This window comes from Astyanax mexicanus, chromosome 1, assembly GCF_023375975.1.
Source record: "Astyanax mexicanus isolate ESR-SI-001 chromosome 1, AstMex3_surface, whole genome shotgun sequence".
Taxonomy (NCBI): domain Eukaryota; kingdom Metazoa; phylum Chordata; class Actinopteri; order Characiformes; family Acestrorhamphidae; genus Astyanax; species Astyanax mexicanus.
In genome coordinates this window covers 69653659-69672009 of record NC_064408.1, presented here as the reverse complement: position 1 = coordinate 69672009, position 18351 = coordinate 69653659, and the positions used below count along the sequence as shown (strand labels likewise).

At 40.2% G+C, this 18351-nt stretch overlaps 2 protein-coding genes across 7 annotated transcripts in view; one reads left to right on the top strand and one right to left on the bottom strand.

Moving 5' to 3' along the window:
• The window catches only part of ppp1r13bb (protein phosphatase 1, regulatory subunit 13Bb), a 63995-nt gene extending 53923 nt beyond the window's left edge, over window positions 1–10072 (top strand). For 5 of the 6 annotated variants that reach the window (XM_049482200.1, XM_007230920.4, XM_007230918.4 and 2 more), the window contains 9 exons: window positions 28–174; window positions 2664–2788; window positions 3320–3824; window positions 4167–4915; window positions 6180–6317; window positions 6770–6903; window positions 7014–7180; window positions 7654–7853; window positions 8545–10072. In XM_049482200.1, coding sequence (XP_049338157.1) covers window positions 28–174; window positions 2664–2788; window positions 3320–3824; window positions 4167–4915; window positions 6180–6317; window positions 6770–6903; window positions 7014–7180; window positions 7654–7853; window positions 8545–8586 — 2207 coding nt within the window. In that variant the 3' untranslated portion in view covers window positions 8587–10072. The remainder of the gene's footprint in view (window positions 1–27; window positions 175–2663; window positions 2789–3319; window positions 3825–4166; window positions 4916–6179; window positions 6318–6769; window positions 6904–7013; window positions 7181–7653; window positions 7854–8544) is intronic. The other variant, XM_049482202.1, reaches the window with a different exon arrangement.
• Window positions 10073–13050: 2978 nt separating this feature from the next.
• Window positions 13051–17848, bottom strand: ckbb (creatine kinase, brain b). The gene is made up of 8 exons (XM_007230924.4): window positions 17741–17848; window positions 15509–15714; window positions 14989–15143; window positions 14738–14870; window positions 14448–14619; window positions 14194–14317; window positions 13917–14106; window positions 13051–13442 (listed from the first exon to the last, which is right to left on the bottom strand). Exons 2-8 carry the CDS (start codon window positions 15699–15701, stop codon window positions 13264–13266), a joined length of 1146 nt encoding a protein of 381 aa, XP_007230986.2. The 5' UTR covers window positions 15702–15714; window positions 17741–17848; the 3' UTR covers window positions 13051–13263.
• Window positions 17849–18351: the final 503 nt, after the last annotated feature.

Below are 18351 nucleotides of genomic sequence, written 5' to 3'. Positions count from 1 at the left end.
GGGTGATGGGGTGGGGGTGATGTTCAGATGGAGTGAGAAAACCTCCCGGACCCTGGAAGGTCTCTGATTTAGACATCATAGTGGATCCACTCCCGTCGTCCCCTTCAGAGTCTGGCCCGGGCCCCGGGGCCCCTGCCACCACCTCCTCCACAGCGGGGCCGGACGGAGCCTCTCGTGAGTGGGAAGGTCGCTGATGGAGGGCTGGAGGGATGGCCTCTGAACCTTATCTAGAGTATTGGACAGGATCAAAGCAGTAGTATAATAGCTGCATTACTTAATGTATTTTTTTTAACTATAAGGCGCACCCGGATTATAAGGCGCATTTTACGAGACATTATAAGGAGTTTTTAAGTTAAGTAATCAAAACTGTAGTAAAAAAAAAAACTCCTTTTAAAGTCAAACAAGTGCTGGATGTAAATCTACACAGATTTGTCTCCTGAAAGCAGTTAATTTGAGTAAAGCACTTCTGTTTATTTAAAGTAAGTTTAGCTTCCCGAATTTCTCCAGCACTAAGGCTATATATATAATCATGATATACTCACCTCTGAACAATGAAAGAGTTAGCACGGTTAGCAGCTAATGCTAATGCTGCTCCAGCAGTGCCAGCCGGGGTTAGCAGCAGGCTACAGGCTGATAAAACTCACCTCTGTATGGCTAAAGAGCTAGTTCTTAGTGCAGTTAGCTGGTAAGGCTAATGCTGTTCCAGGAGTGATAGCCAGAGTTAGCAGCAGGGTATTGGCTGATAATACTCACCTCTGAACGGGGAAATGGCTAATGCTAGCAGCTTATGCTACTCCAGTCTCTGTGCTGGAGAACTAAATTGAAACTCCTGTATAAAGCTGTACTTCAGTGGAGTGGCTTTACTTTGCTGGTAAAATTCATACATAGGACACACTGGATTAAAAAGCGCACTGACAATTTTTGGGAAAATTTAAGTATTTTAGGTGCGCCTTATAGTGCAGAAAATACTGTATCTATCCCAAACAATGACCCTCTGAGGATCTTATAAGCCTATAGAAGATAAACCTGATTAGATAACTGGCACCAAAATAGAGGATAGTAGTAATAGTGATGTTACAAATCAAACCGATCCATTACTTTGCACTTCAAGCTTTTGTGTTTTCGGCTTGAATGTTGGTCTGTGCAGTGTTTTCATGTCCATTCCATGAGCAACACTGAGCTGTCATATACCAGTGCAAACATAAGAGAGTGATTTTAAGTCATGGAATGTGAAAATATAGCAGACAGACTTCAGTGAGTTGTCAGGTTTAATCATAGCAGCTCTCTGCTGATCCTGTGTTTGTGTGCGTGGATTTTTTTTTTAATCAGTATGAATGAGAAGATCCTATTCCTGACTGGTTTCCTAACTGTATGCTCTTCCTTTTCTTTGTGAAACTCTACCCTGATAAGGTTCACAAGGTCCTCTCAGCCTCCTGATCAATAAAGCAATCAGCAGTGCTTCCTCTATGACTTTGACCTTTGGTTTCTCTTACTGACATCTCATAACATAGAGCGACCAATTTAACAACCTCATTCCATAACGTACAGAATCAGCCTCAGAACCTCCCCCTATTAACTGTACAAAGGCTTTGTCTGGAGATTTTCCTTCCTCAGCTTTTAGAAAAGAAATTAGATTCTTAAAATAAATCAACTAAAATATACTGAAAAATACCGGCTTTGATTAAAAAATAAAATTAATACTGAAGTCATCTAGACTATGAAGGAACACACAATGAATCATGATCATGAAGTGTTAAACAAGCCAGAATACTCTGTGAAGCATTTATATGGCTCTTATCTGATTATCCTGAGGAGAGCTAGTTTCATCATAATGTTTTTGATGGTCCTTGTGACTTAACTTGGGAATAATTCCAAAGGTCTTGAATTTTTTATATTAACTGACCTTAAGTCCTTAAAGTAATATTTTTTGTTGAGTAGTTAAGTAGTTCTTACCATAATATTGATTAGAACATTACCGATACTCAGATAGGGCTTTTCAGTCTTCAGTTCAGTAAAGCTGTTTATCAGAAGCCATTCCAGGTGACTCTACCTCATAAAGCTGACTGAGAAAAAGCCAAAATGTGTAAAACTGTCATCTAAGCAAGCGGTACCTACTTGGAAGAATCTAGAAATAAAACATGTTTTTCTTCATAGTTTGGAAGACTTTATTATTAATTTAAATGCAGAAAAAATGTTGGAATTGTCTATATGCATGTGGACATTGTAGTTCTATGCCTTTGTAAATTTCACCATATAGAGAGTGAGAAGATATTTAAGATTCATTCAAAAACATGCATTCATTTTGAAGTCAGCATCTTCATAAAGCACATTTTTTAAACAATATATTAAATGCTTCTACCTGTCTGAAAATTGCTGTTTTCATTGTGCCAGAACAGTTAAATCAGTTTTATCTGTTTATTGATCTAAATACTGTTACAGTTTAGCCACAATGCATCTCCTGCCAAAAACATTACCCTGCTTCTGAATGGCCATAAGCTCTATGCCAGTTAATGTCCCTTTTAGGAATTGTGTGAAGCATATAATATCCTGCATCTGTGCTGTTCAACTAATATTCCAGCAGATACATAGAATAAAATACTACCCCAGTGAGTAAAGAGTGTTTTGTTCCTTTTTTCTTATATGTCTCCTTTTTTCTTGTTCAGCTAATGAATCTGGGTGGCCCACCCTCAGCAAAGGCAATGCATCACTCAAGCCGCCAGACTGGAAGGAGTCAGTGGGAGACCCCTCAAGCAAAACCGTTTCTCCGGCTGGCACCCCAGCTGATAAGGTTGGACAAGCATCTATTTTGTACCTTTATTGTTCCTTACTTTCTCACACTATTAAAGAGGAAACTTTCCACCTACGACAAGGTTTTTGTTCTGCACGTTTTCTCAACCCTGGAACTTTTGATTTAAAATTGATACTAGCAGTTGAAGTAGACAGGAGCTTCATCTGTGTGTGTCATTAAAGTTGGAATGGATGCTTGTGATTAATCGTTGAGAACACTTCATAAATCAAGAGAACACTTCAGTTTCTGAATCAGTTTCTCTGATTTTGCTATTTAAAGGCATATGTAAGTAAAATGAACATTGTTGTTTTGTTCTATAAACTATGATACTTTCTCCCAAATTCCAAAAAAGGGAGAAATGGTCCAAAAAGATGCAGAACATTCAGACCTCAAAACACGCAAAGAAAACAAGTTTATACTGATAAAGTTTTAAGAGTTCACATTATTTTGAAATTTGTGTATCTTTCTGTAGTTGCTTTTTCTTTTTACAAGATAAAAGTATGACCTATTTGCTGTTTCGTTTTTTTTTAGATTCCAGACCTAAACAAACTGGGCTCTGCTCCTCCTCCTTGTAAGCCCCAGCCTCCTCCATATGGAGCCCACACCAGTTCTCATCCCCTCTCCTCCGCTAACTCTGGCTCTACCAGCTCATTGGACCGCCGCAAGGATGTCCCCTTACGCCCTGTGCCAGGCCATCCGACCAACCCCCCAGGTACCAACCCACCGCCTCCTCCAGCCTGGCCCCGCGTAGGTTCCTCCACCGGTTCTTCCTCACAGCAGATCCAGCAGAGAATCTCAGTCCCACCCAGCCCTACCTTCCAGCCCAGCTCGCCCCTTTTTCCACCAGGAGAAAGACCTGACCCTCCTCTGGCTGTGGCTGTGCGTCCATTTATCCCAGACAAGGGCTCTAGACCACAGTCGCCCAGGAAAGGCCCAGCCACCATGAACTCCAGCTCCATTTATCACATGTACCTGCAGGGGGTGCCCAAGAACTATCCATTTGGAAACAAGCCTGCTGTAAAAGCTGGTAAAATGAGTGAGTATGATTTTTTTGTTTGTTTAGAAACAATGTCAGTGAAAACCAGGATTATAAACTCAGAACTGCCTATTTCATTCCTGTTCCAGAGTTTTGTGCACCCTCTTGAGTCAGTAACTGGTCATAACGCAAAAATGCTAATATTCTTCTCAGATAGTTTATGTACACATAGAGATAAATAGTTCAGTAATTTTCTGAAATAATTCTAACCATTGTTTTATAATGTTTGTATTTGTAAAAATAAATGAATAAAATGTAAAAATATATTAGCTTTTTATTTTGATGTTTTGGTAAATGTTGTGGTTTCTTAACCAGTAATTTGTGATTTCTTCTGGTTTGCAGTGTATGGAAAACCAGTCCTCCACTCCAGCTCCACTCCTCCCTCTCCCTTGCCCTTCTCAGGCTCTGGGGCTTTCCCGGGGCTGATTGGTGCTGTAGGGGACATGGCAGACGGTGACCTGGATCTTGAGGGCCAGATGGTAGGTCTCCCAGAGGTGCCTCCTCCCATGGTGGACCACATCCCCCGGCCGCTCAGCCCGACCAAACTCACCCCCATGGTCCACTCGCCCATGCGCTACCAAAGCGATGCAGAGCTGGAGGCACTACGCAAGAAGCTGGCCAACGCTCCAAGACCACTCAAAAAGCGCAGCTCCATCACAGAGCCTGAGGGTCCGAGCGGGCCCAACATCCAGAAGCTCCTCTATCAGCGCTTCAACACCCTGGCTGGTGGAATTGAGGGAGGAGTTGTAGGAGTCGCAGGAAGTGGAGGAGCGACTCCGTTCTACCAGCCAGCAGGAGCTGCAGGTGAGGCGCCGTCTGACGCAGACAATGGAAACCCACCCTCAGAATCACCAGTCACACCTCTCACCGGGACTGAGGGGACGCCCCCCGACGCCCTACCTCAGATTGATGCAAACGATAACCAACCCATCCAGCCAGAACCTGAAACACTACTCCCACCAGCACTGGAGCCATCAGAGGACGATGACAACAACAACAACCCTGCAGAGTCCTCTGCTACCCTGCCCAGCCCTGTGCCTGAGGCCAGCTCACCACAAGAGGCAGCAACCTCACCATCATCTCAGCCTACAGTGAGCATCTGCAGTACACACATGCATGCATATATACACTGTCATTCCCTTATGAATGTGTCATTTAAAAGACAGTGGTTACGTCAGTGGTTGTTCACTAAGCATGGTGGGATTACTCTAGGGGCCTGTTTACACCTGATATTATCCTTTATAAATCTGACATTTTCCATGAATGGTGCATACAAATTACCTTATAAATATGTAGGTGCCGGCTTCTCTATTTATTTTCAAGTGAAATAATGGATAAAAGAAGGCAGAAAAGAGGAATTTGGAGAATGAGAAGCCCCTAAAGCTTTGCTATCTTAATTATTGAGCTTGACTGTTTGTTGTAATAATAAAAAAAAGAAAAAAATAACAATAAGCTTTATTTATATAGCACCTTTTCAAAAGACTTTAAAAGTGTGAGATAAAACAAAATAGATAATATAAATAAAATAGTGTACAAATAATACTACAAATAAATTGAATATATATATATATATATATATATATATATATATATATATATATATATATATATATATATATATATAATAGCATTGAACCGTACAAAAAATAATAATTGTAAATTCATTTACACAAACAAAAATTTATCTGTCTTCATCTTCTTTCTTTGAAATTCTTACATTTTTTGTTTAAGCGTTATCAGCTGTGTGAGGATTGTTTGCGCATTTACTTGCAATTCACTGTTTTACCACATGATGCCACTAATTCCTGCTCTGTCTGCAGTGTTTTGCCTAAATGTACAATAATTTTCAGAGCAAATATAAGTTTATAAATGCCAGTTTCTGCAGGATATGTTGCGAAAGCATTTTATTTTTAGATTAACTTTATAAATGAGGACCATGATGTTATTGTTTCATGTTTAAAGAACATACTAATTCCCAAAATCATCAAAATTGTCCTGATACAGTTTGGAGTATTGTTGTTGGTTCTATAACACAGTGGAATGATAGTTGGGTTTCCCTTTGCTGTCATTTTTTGAGAGATACACTTGCCTGTCAGAAGCTTATCATAGAAAGCACATTTCACTTACACTTGTATTAAAGCTTATTAAAAAACATGAAGCTGCTATGATTTTCAGTTGATGATCATGATAGATAATGATGATGATAATAATAAAATATATATTTAAAACACAATTACACAAAGACTGGTGGATGAAAACAGATGCTAATTTGTCATACAATGTTATTTGCCACTGAGTATGTCATTGCTAGTATTGGTGAATACATGATTAAAATGTTGTGTGTCTTGTCTCCAGGAAAAGCGCACTAACCTTAAGAAGCCTGACTCTGAGAGGACGGGCCACGGCTACAGAGTAAAGTTCAACCCCCTGGCTCTGCTCCTGGACGCCTCACTGGAGGGAGAGTTTGACCTGGTGCAGAGGATCATTTACGAGGTACAAATATGAGAGCAGGATGGAACATACTCTCTTTCACATGAAAACCAAGCCAAGGGATTCTGTTGCCATCTATTCACAGTCGCAGAGTGCGGTGAAATGTGTAAAATATTATAGCACAATATTTAAAGACATTTTAATGATGATTAATACTTATCACAGTATTGTAGCAGCAGATTGTTAAAGACTGGTATTGTCACATACTTACGTACAGTGATTTTAATTCAAAACGTGCTGTTCTTCATTCAATTAAAACATGACTACAGTTTTTAATAAAATTAGCAATTGGTCTGTGTTTTTAAGCACTGATCATATCCACAATATATCCAGAGTCTACTGTCATATTTAGTACACCTACTTTACATTGAAATGCAATGAAATCTGTCTTATCGTGAATAAGAAGCCCATTTTGGTAAGTGTTGAGTATTAATCTAAAAATTGATTGTTTGCAGGTGGACAACCCGAGCACCCCCAATGATGAGGGCATCACACCCCTACACAATGCCGTGTGTGCTGGACACCACCACATTGTCAAGTTCCTGCTTGATTTTGGAGTTAATGTTAATGCAGCAGATAGTGATGGCTGGTGAGTAAACGCATTAAATGCATTACAGACCTTTTGACCACCACAATCCTGTAATTTCTGTATTCATTTAACGAGCACTTCATTGTGAGCGTGTTTTTGTTTGTTTCCAGGACCCCCTTGCACTGCGCTGCCTCCTGCAACAGTGTCCATCTTTGCAAGATGTTGGTAGAATCTGGAGCTGCCATCTTTGCCACCACTATCAGTGATGTGGAGACAGCAGCGGACAAGTGCGAGGAGATGGAGGAGGGATACATCCAGTGTTCACAGTTCCTCTATGGTACCAGTTTCTGTCTCTCTACTTCTGTCTTACCCTACTGCTCAATTATTTGAACTGGCTTTGTTGTGGAATATGTTTCTGTACTTTAACTTCTGATGCAGTAGTTTATTAAAAATCGGTGGTTCAACAAGTGGTTCAATACTGATGACGATACAATTACTGGATAAATGATACTGGAACCTTCTTGTGCAGATTTTTTACTCACAGCCTTTCCATACACGTGGCATAGGTCACCATGTCCACCTAATTTGATTTTGTTGCAAATTTATTGGAAATATTGTATGAAAAAAGACTGAATATAATAATTGATCATTTAAATTTCTTGGTCTGGACCAAGACAACAGAACTACAAGTATAAACACACCCTAAGTGGCTTCAGCTTCAGTTGGACTAGTTGTATAAGGAACATAAGATCAGGGTTTTTCTGCACACAGTTTTAATACAAGCTGATGTGATTTTATGTGTGTTTGCAGGCGTGCAGGAGAAGCTGGGTGTGATGAATAAGGGAGTTGTGTACGCTCTGTGGGAGTATGAGGGGCAGAGTGCCGACGAACTTTCCTTCCAGGAGGGAGACACCATTACCATCCTCCGCAGGAAAGATGACAATGAGACAGAGTGGTGGTGGGCAAGACTTAATGACAATGAGGGCTATGTGCCTCGCAACCTGCTTGGGGTGAGAGCTTACAATTTTCGGTGACCAATTTTAATTGGTATAATTTGTCATGTTTATGCTGCATAACTCCTTAGGTTTATTAACAACAAATGTAATATATTTACACTTTGTTCCAAATTATTATGCAAATGATATTTCACTTGACATGATAAGTCTGTTAAGAATACATCCAATTTTACTGAACAAACCTTATAATGATCTTTTTTTTTATATATATAAAAAAACTCATAATGCACTGTTCCACATTATTAAGCAGGCCATAGGTTACAAGCACAATGGACAAGAAAAAGCTGTACTGAACCTGTAATAATTTGGAACATGGTGTAAATGGAAAATGTCAGCTTATCTGTAACAAAATACTGATTCTCTCTTAAAATGAGAATTCTGGAAAAAAATAATATTTAATCTTTCCTTACCCCAAATATAGTTCATCAGCCAGGATATGTTTTGACAATGCAGAAGCTTGTGGAAACTGTGCCATAGAGAATGTTTGCCATAATCAAACCAAATATTGTTGGTTCAACCAAATACTAGTGTGTGTTTTTTTTTTGTTTTTTGTTTTTTTGACAAGGCAGTATATTATACTATATTAGCTGCATTATACTATATTAGCTGCATTAGCCATTGCTTTTTTTTTTTTGCAAAAAAGTTGTTTCCATGTTAAATGTTCTGTTTTTGTGTGTGTCTACAGCTGTACCCCAGAATAAAGCCACGTCAGAGGTCCCTGGCATAACCAGCTGCTTCTCTCCAGTGTGACTGACTGGACTGCTGTCTGGAGGAGTTGGACCTCCACCATTCGCCCCCTTCTTTCCTCTCCTGCTGCTGGGGCGAAGCTGCTAAACCATGTTCCCTGATGGGGGCAAAATCAACAACACTACACACACATACATACATACACACTCACTCACTCTCATAGATACATAAATACATACATACACCATAATAAAGGCCAAACAAGAAGCCTCAGGTCCTAAAATCTGCCCACTACCCTCATCACCTGGCCTCATTCCCTCCTCTCCTCTCCTTAAGACTCGGATTCGACCGAGCGTCATTCAACATGTATCATAGCCACTGCACATTCCTTTATGGAGATCAAAGCACTACCTACTTGGTTTTATAGCTTTTGTTTTATATTGTTGTTTCCGCTTGCATTTTTATCTGGAGATTTTTAGCTCATTATAGTTTATTAGGGTGATGCTGGAAACATGCAGGCTGGATCAGCCCAAGCGCAGCTGCTTTCGCTTCCTTTTTCTGAACCTTGGTTCAGAGAGGGAATTTTAATGCTGTGGTTAAGTAAGCATTTGTACTAAAAGTCATGCTTATTACTTTAAAAGCTAAGAGGGGAAAACTGGATTAACATTTAGAAGGCATTTTCTTGGTGTATGAAAAGTTGAGGAATGAATGTGAAATATGAGGTGATCTAATGTGTGCACGAAGAAAGAGCGTTATATTAGGTGAAAACAAATATATGAGTATATGTATATAGTAATTGGAACAAGTTATTATAACTAAGAAAGGGGTTCATATTATGTTCATTTAAGCAAGGAGATTAAAATGCACAGTGTTATCTGTGTGACTGGCCTGTACTCTTTATAGAGAGTGGAGTGTGAAAAGCGTGCATGAATGAGAGATTTTTATGATATGCAGTATAAGAAATTTTAAGGACTGTGTGTGCGTGTGGGTAATGTGAGAATGACCGTGTGAGAGTGAAGAGTGCAAGAAGCCAAGCTTGTGTTTCAGTACCATTAATAGTAATAAAACTGGCAGTGCGAGGTCGAAGTGAACAAAACATGCTGTGACGATAAAACAAGGCCATGCTTAACACACTACGTTGGTTTGCAGCCTTGGAAACATGGCTTGAAAGCTTTTCTACACTACGAAAACAGAAGGCATGGTTTAAATGCATATTTACTTTATTTTACACTACATATTTTTCTTTTGTTTTTTTTAAACATCGCATTACATTCCCTGTTCCATTCCCCTCCCGGTCTTGCTCAAGAAACTTGTGAGCTGGTCTTTGTGCCCTGCCTATGAGGCAGTAATGAGCTTTACCATGGAGTACACCTGTAAATACTGTGAGGAGGCTCAGAGAGTGTTGGAGTCTGCGCTGAAGGACTTACCTGCTTGTGCAGATCTCTGTATGGCGTTCAGATACGAAAACCCTGCCTCCTGTTCTTAACATGTGCACAAATAAAAATAAACAAGTTCTGGGAAGACAATGTGCAGTCTGGTCTTATTTTCTCTTTGACACACATAGACTTTTAGTTTGGTGAAAAGCAACAGTTTCCTTGAAAAGGGTATTATTGGTCAAATATTATATAAGTAAATGCGCAAGTATTGTGTATTTTTACTTGAGTAAACATATGAGTAAATATGGGAGGACTTACATTTAATTATGCAAAAAACAAACATCATTTAGGGATGTGCTTAATTAAACATGTGTTTTTACTTTAGAAGAAGAAGACACTTTTGCTCACAGCACAGCTTCACTAGTTTCTTCTTCTTTTGTGTACTTCAGGAGAACTGTGGTTTCTGAGCCAATGCCAGAGTCTCATCCATGTCCAGTTCCGCAAACGTTCCCATGCTTGCCTGGCTTTCCATAGCTCTTCTATTGGTTGTTGGCATTGTCACTATTTGCGTGAGCTATAACTCAAGACTTACGACAATATTAAACACAGTTGATTTTATTGAAAAGCTAGGATGAGAAAAAGACTGACTTAAGTCTTCAATCCTAACCACCTTACACTGAACCATTAAGATGATGCAATGGCAATTTGACTCTAGCAAGACTCTTGTGAATTTATCCTGATTTTATTCCAGTTTCTTGTAAAAAGGTTCAACTGGAATTATCTACTTGAAAAATCGGGAGAACTTACCAACCCGGAGTTCAGAATTCAAGATGGCCACTGCACATCAACAGTAAAAGCAGCAGCAATATACTGTTTTTAAGCATGTCTATAATTGTTGCATCAAAAAATCAGTTGTACACCCTTTAATGTCTAATTTCTAGTGATATGTGGAATATCAAACATAATTAACTAGGGACATAAAAATTGGGAAATAATGTATCTTTTGAAACAGTATACACTTATTGGAATGCTAATCTGGAACATTGTAAACTGTGGCATGCGTGCTGTCAACCCCAGTAATATCTGACTTTCAGGGTAAATGGAATCCTGTTTTAGTCCATATTGGAAACAGAACATTTAGCAGGTCTGATTTTTTTTCTTTCTATTTAATAGAGAACACTGATTTTGTTAGCATATGCCGTTTTATAGCAGTCACTTGCTAAACCAAGACAAGGCCATATTAACCATATATGTGTTGGACACACATGAAATACGCACATATAATGTATAAAAAGAAAACGTGTTTGGAAAAGTACACAGACCCTGCTGTGGAAATTCAGGTAGCAGTGAGGGTTAATAATCTTGTTCTGGGGCACAACAACTGCAGTGTGCAGAAACCAGATATCATACCCACAAAACATGTCCTCAATAACCTGGTACTGTAATCACTGAGCCACCATTACCCATTTATAGTAGCTGAAATAATAAGTACTACAAAATAGGTCTTAAAACTATAAATAAATAGGGTTTAGGGTTCAGTTAACCAATGTCATAAACCACAAAGTAAATACAAAATCAGTAAGAACTGCCTCTATTTATAGCTGTTACTAGTTAGCTAGGTACCTTAGCATTGTAGCTCCAGAGGAAAACGAAAAAGGCATCCATCTTCTCATAAATTGTATTTATGTTCAATAAATGTAGTTATCCCCTCTGAAATGTTTTAAAATACATTTTAAAGGGTTATTGGTTACCTAATCCAGTTGCTACAATCCATTTTTCAAAGCGCTAATTTTCTCTGCTTCCTATATCCACTCATGAAGTAGCTACCCAATTAGCTAGTAAGTCAGCAAAGATATTTTAGTAATTGTGGGGTAGTTTCCCCTAGGCAGGCATTTAACCAAGTCTTAGACTACAGATCATTTTGAATTGGGTTTTTCATTAAAAAACATCTAGGCTCATTTATTTTCTTTATTTCCATATTGTATTGTATGGTAGAGGGAGATAAGACCAGATACTGTAAATATGATTTAGTAAGTGTATTGTTTTAAGTTTTTACAGTAGCTTCTCTGAGGTGAAAACAAAACTTAATAAAAGGACAAAAACTTACAAGGTCAATCTGCTGCCATTCACTGTTTCCAACTTTGGCCACTAGAGAGCTGTAGAGCACTAAAACGTCTAACACTGGCAGAGGGAAGCTTAGCAAGATCACATGTTCTAGTTCAGTGATGTGGACATTTCAGAGCAATGTTTAGGGGGCGCTACATCTGGGGTTGAAAATGAGTTAGCCAGGTGCTAACCAATTAATTCTGATTTAGCATATAGTAATATGAAAAGGAGCCAATTTGTTGACAAAGGAAGCTGGGTGCAAGCTGAGCTGTTTCTCAACTGCTTAGTAGTCCAACACAGGAGTGGAACCATCATGGAGCTCAAGGTTATTTAACAATGGAAGTTTAAGTAAAAAATGGTTGGTGTGTCACAGTGGATAACACCCCTCTCTACCAGTGAGTTACTACATCATGTGAGAGAATGGGTTCAATTCCCAGTCTGGGTTACTATACTGCAAGACTCCCAACACTATATTGACCCACTTTTATAACAGAAATAACCTGGTAAATCGTTCTGGATAAGTGTCAGCTAAAAGTGCTGTAAATAAAAATAAATGAAAATGAAAGAATCCCAAACTCATGAGGTTATAGAACCAGCCCACCTGGGTTATTAAGAGTTAAGTGGCCTTGCCCAAGAGGTGGGTAGGCAAGGTTATCCTACATAGTACCATTCTAGCAGACAGCAATTCAACATTAATCCTGAGATTCTAATCCATTCTCTTCTCCATTTTACTTGTTACTCGTCATGTTGGTGACCACTTTCATCCTTCATCACATGGTTTTCCTCATTTCCAACAGCAGTAATTAACTCTTGAACAGCCTAAATCCAGTTGCAGGCCATGGAAACAACTGCATCTAGCCATTTTACAAAAGGATGAAGGTTGAGGGGAATCCTTTGCAGTCACAAGTATCAGAAGTCTTGCCAAACTGCAATAAACTCCCTTCACAAGCCTGGTAATGTGGATATTAATTTGCACAAGGTCATGTAGTTTTATAGTGCCAAAAGTAAGAGATCACAACCAATCCATGGGCCAAAAAAAACTTTATTTCAGGTGTTAGAGCCATCCTCAAGACATTGCAGATACAAAAATCCCTCAGACTGATGGAAGACTCATCTAACTTTAGTGCCACTAACGTTTGGGCGGAGTGTGCTCCTTGATGTGGTTATTGGTTTCAGAAGGAGAACTGGTGGAGGCAGGGGAGGAGTAGAGTTGGGATTTAGTCATGAAACAGTGTTCACTTCTGCTCAGGCATGAGGTCGTCAATTGACTGGCCACCCTCCAGGCGCTTCTCCATTTCTATAAGCAAGTTGACTCCATCAACCACCATCTGCACCAGTTCCACCTCAGAAAAGCCCAGTCGGTCTGCGTTGGAGATGTCAAAGACGCCACCCACTGCAGCAGTGTCTACTCCACCTGAACAGAGAAATTTGAACATTGTTAGACAAAAACTATTTAGCATTGATTATTTTTTTTTCCAAATAATTAGGACATTTTGATTATCCTAAAAAAAATGTTTCTGCAATGCAACTTTACTACAAAGAAAAGGTTGTCAGGTGTCAGGTAAGGTCACTAACAATGAAGAGCATTACATAATTTGTTGCTACTACAAACAGTAACCAGCATGTTAGTTTGTGGCTAGAGCAGTATGATATTCAAGCATTTGTTTCACTAAAAATGCACCAAATTGAATGGCAAGTTAAATAGTTTGTAAGTCAGGACAAAAGCGTCTGCCAAATGTTACATAAAAATGGTACTCTTACTAGCTATAAAATTGATAAAAACCTCAAGGTATTAAGAGCACCCCCCCCCCCCCCCCTTCAACTCAACATTTAAGTTTTATAGATCAATTTTAACAGTTAGACAAACAGTTGTGTGACTATAGCATACCTGTTCCACGCTTCTGAAGCCTAAGTTTCTTGAGAATTTCTCCAAACTTCTCATTTTTGCTGACGTTGGGCAGTTTGACGTGGACACCAGCACGCAGTCCCGTGCCAAGGTTAGAGGGGCAAGTGAGAACGTAGCCCAGGTGCTCATTCCACATGAACTCATGACCCTTCTCTTTAAAGAGGCCCTCAATCTGCAAAGAAAATAATCAAACTTAAACAAGTTTCTACCCTTCACACCATCAAGTTCATACAGCAGAAGTAGTAGTAGTACCACCAACCTTTGTGAGGCCTGTGCAGAAGCGATTGAACACTTCCCTCATGTTTCCACCCTTCTGCATGGAAATGACACGGAGGTGGTCCTCCTCATTCACCCAGACCAGGAATGTCTTGTTGTCATTGTGCCTTGAAGAAATAATACATTTGAGTACAAGACATGTCCAGTAAAACCAGCTGGATAATGCATTTAAACTGAGCAGTCAGCCAAGCTGTAGATAGCAGAGTCCATGCCAAGGCAACTCTGAAGCCTACTTACCAGATCCCCCTGCCATCAGGCCAGTCACGTGCCATCCCAGAGGCCAACAGCAGTGGAGACACAGGCTTGTCAAACAGGAAGTGGTCATCAATCAGCTGCTGCTGCTCCTCCTCTGTCATGTTCTTCAGGGCATAGTACTTTCCTTTGAGATCACCATCCAGGGAACTTAAACCTGTACAATTAGAGCATTGCCATAAAAGGGGGGTCAACACTGCAGACTTTTTCTATAGATCACCAAATTAAATTGTACCTCTTTACTGAAATCTAAAGTGTTTATATTTTTTGCCTACCCTCAATAGATAGGTTCTCAATGGCACGTCTCTCTCCACGGCTGCAGTGGGGGGGCAGGCAGAAGCCACGGATGCTCCTACCAGTACGCACTCTGGAGCTCAGGACATAGTTGGGGTCAAGGTCATCTCCACCCTAGAGCATATTGACTTGCATTTACTTTACAGTCCAATATATTAAGATTTAAAAAAAAAAAAAAAAAAAAAAAAAAAAAAAAAAAAAAACACAAAAGGACCCTGATGACAGCATGTACCTGAAGGTTTTCGGCATTCAGGTCTGTCTTGTGTTTGTCTGAGGGCTTGTAGCCTCCGTGGCGGTCCTCAATGACTGGGTCCAACAGCTCTTTGAACACTTCATATGTTTCTTCATCTCCAGCAACACAGCCCACAGTCATGATGAAAGGATGGCCTAGAATTTGGGATAGGGAGGGAAAATAATGTGAATGCCAACATGAGAACCATTTACCAGAGAAGGCTCTTAAACTACTGAAAGCACAAGACCAGCTTGTCATCCAAAAAAACAAACAAAAACCCTATGCTGGTAGGTTAGCTCATTAAGGAGCTCTTGGTCAGCTATTGTTTTTTTTTGGATGACCAGCTGGTCTTAAATTGGAATTTTTAGCAGGGAATGCAGGGACTAGGACCTTATGTCCCAATAACTAAATAACCAGGACGCTCAACAATCTGATTTCAAGCCCGAGGCCGAGGCACAGCATTCATGTTCAGCCATTAGAAATCCAAAGTCTCCAGCAAGGAGCGGCTGAGAGCTTTTACCTGGGTTGTCCACCCCAGTCTGAATTACATCGTCCACCGTGAAGCCGCTGGGGGTTTCTTTGTCCCTCAGGTTGGCGTACATCTCCGGAGTGAGCACCTTGGCCATGTGGTTATTGTGCTGGCTGAGGTCTGGGTACTCCTGCTCCGCAGTGTAGTTCATCTTCAGCTTGTTGTGGGTGTTGCCGAAAGGCATGGTTGCGTCGAGTCTGATGGAAACAAAGAAAAACAGCAAGCGTTTTGTTAAACCATCGAGATCAGATCTGACCTGTGATCTGAGTTCTGGATCGCAGAAATGGCACACTATATAGTTTGTCAGCCATTATGTAGTGCTGTTCCAAACCTCAACAGTACAATACATTTTCTATAGTTACTCAACACCCAAAATGCCTCACAACAGATGCATGTACACTAGAATTTAATTAATTATTTATCATTTTTGGTATGTTTGAGTTGTTTCTGGTCTTATTTAAAATGTGGTAACGTTTTTTTTAAATTCATTTTATAGTACATTTATTTAATTATTTATTAATCTGTAGTTGTATTCCTATTTGTTTTTATTACCTTTGACGTTCTTACCCATGATTAATTCCTACTAAATTCTTTTTTTTTTTTCGTTTTATATCCCATTTTTAAAAAAAATCTTATGTCTTATTACAATACTGGGTCTTTTATGCATTTATTCTTTTTCTTTGACATTCCATTTCCTGTGTATTGGCTCAGCTACACTGTAAATGAGGGCCACCCTCAATGTCCACCGATTATAAATAAAAGTTGAGTTTAAATAAAGGTTAAATTTTCAATTTATTTAAATTAAATTTCCCATGTATACTCCACAATAAAACGTGGTGGCACAAAGACTGTTTGTAGTTTGTGTGTTCCCTAATAAAAGGTCACTATATATAGAAAATACTATATAGTGAACAGTAAAGGAGCTCCCATTGGGAACACAGCTCAGGTGTTTCGTCCAGTTGCGCTGCCAAATGATGGGTTAGACTTATTGCGCATGCGCGGCTACCTATTCCCCGGAGTCAGATTTTGACGGGGCATTACACAACCTGGGATTATTGTGTAAATATTTGCTTACCTATAAAAGAGTAAATTGAACCCAAATTAAACAATTCCTCATTTCTACTACCTTAAGTTTACCTCGCAGCAGAAATGTGTAATATTTATTTCTGTATTTCTTTATATACCATTGATGTGTTGCTTTTAGTCAATCAAAATATCACCAATAAAGCGTTACTATATCTACACGTCTATATGGTTAGGCAACCTCAAATACAGCTACACTATGATGGTTAGCACAAATCGACGCAACACCGGGTCTCGCGTCCCAACACACACACACACACACCAAACACAGGCGGACAAAGCCTCCCCTTCAGCCGCATTAGCTTGTTGTGACGTAACGGAATTAAAGCGTACATTTTACGCAACGAGTCAAAGAGGGGGGGGGGGGGGGGGGGGGCGTGGGGGCGGAATCTGCCGTTAATTTATCCGGTTATCGACCCTCTCTCAGCGCAGTCACCGCGCGTTATTGCAGCATCCACCTTCGGGACGTCTGAGCTCCAGCTACGTTTAAGTGACGTCAGGTGCAAAAATAAAGAAATAAAATAAAATTAAAATGCGATAAGGCATGTCTGGAGCGAGCACTGCCTGTGCCCTTCAACAACCATCTATCAAATTCCTTCAAACCACGGATTATAATAAACCCAAACAAACCCCGCCAAAAAAATCTGGCTACATCTCTCGCGAGCGCACGCGCGCACGTAATGCTGCGCAGCGCCTGCGGGGGAAAAACGCCTCGAAGACCTTGCAGATAAACGGAAAGGCGCTGCAAGGTCGTTGCTGATGCTTTGGGACAAAGCAGACACCCTGCGCCGCTTCCCGAGCCCTCTCCTCCACAGCAGCTACTGGAGACGAGGAGAAAAGAGCATATTTAACCTCCTCCTCCACCAGACTAAAAACCACACCGCTGAGCGCCAGCTCCAAACAGATAACGCTGTGTTTGCGCTGTTTACAGTTTTACGCAGTTTGCGCAGCTCGAGCACCTCGAGGTATCGACGCCGCGCAAACGAAAAAGTGGCGTTTATAATAAAAACATACAGACTATAATAATAACCGTCCGTAACTTCACTTCCATATTAACAAAATGTGTCAATCCGCCTCTAAAAAAACGAACAAATAAATGAATGAATAAATGCAGACAGACAGACCCCTGCTCTCCCCTACCTTGTGTGTAGTTTCTTTGGGAGAGTGACAGCTCTGCCTCCTCCTGCAGTCCTGTACTGAGCACACCGCTACAGCTAATGGTATCCGGCGCTAAGCCGCGTTACGCTGCTTTTATACGCCACCCGAGCCGCGCCCTGATTGGCTGCTATTTGAGTCCATTCATTCTATTGGATAATGCGACGCCTCGCGGCCAGCAGCAGCCGTTGAGTTCTCGCGTGGGTCACGTGAATGTTTCCTTGACAGCACGGTGATGGAGGGAGAGAGAGAGAGAGAGAGAGAGAGAGAGAGAGAGAGGCTGGATAGATGGAAGCATAGACTTCCCCGCTTCACAACAAAGAAACAACCGAGCTGACCACTTAACTTACACTGCGTCTCACAGACTGAGCACTGTCTGCCACTCAGACTAGAGATTATGGCCGTTAACATGTTTGTTCTCTGATTTAGTGCATTCAGACATAGGCAGATTATTTTGGTCTTTAGTTTATCTACAGGAATTCTGTAAATAACAGTGCATCTCAAAAAATTAGAATATTATTGAAAATTTACTTTATTTTAGTAATTTAGTTAAAATGTAAAACGTCTATATTATATAGATGTATTACACACAGAGT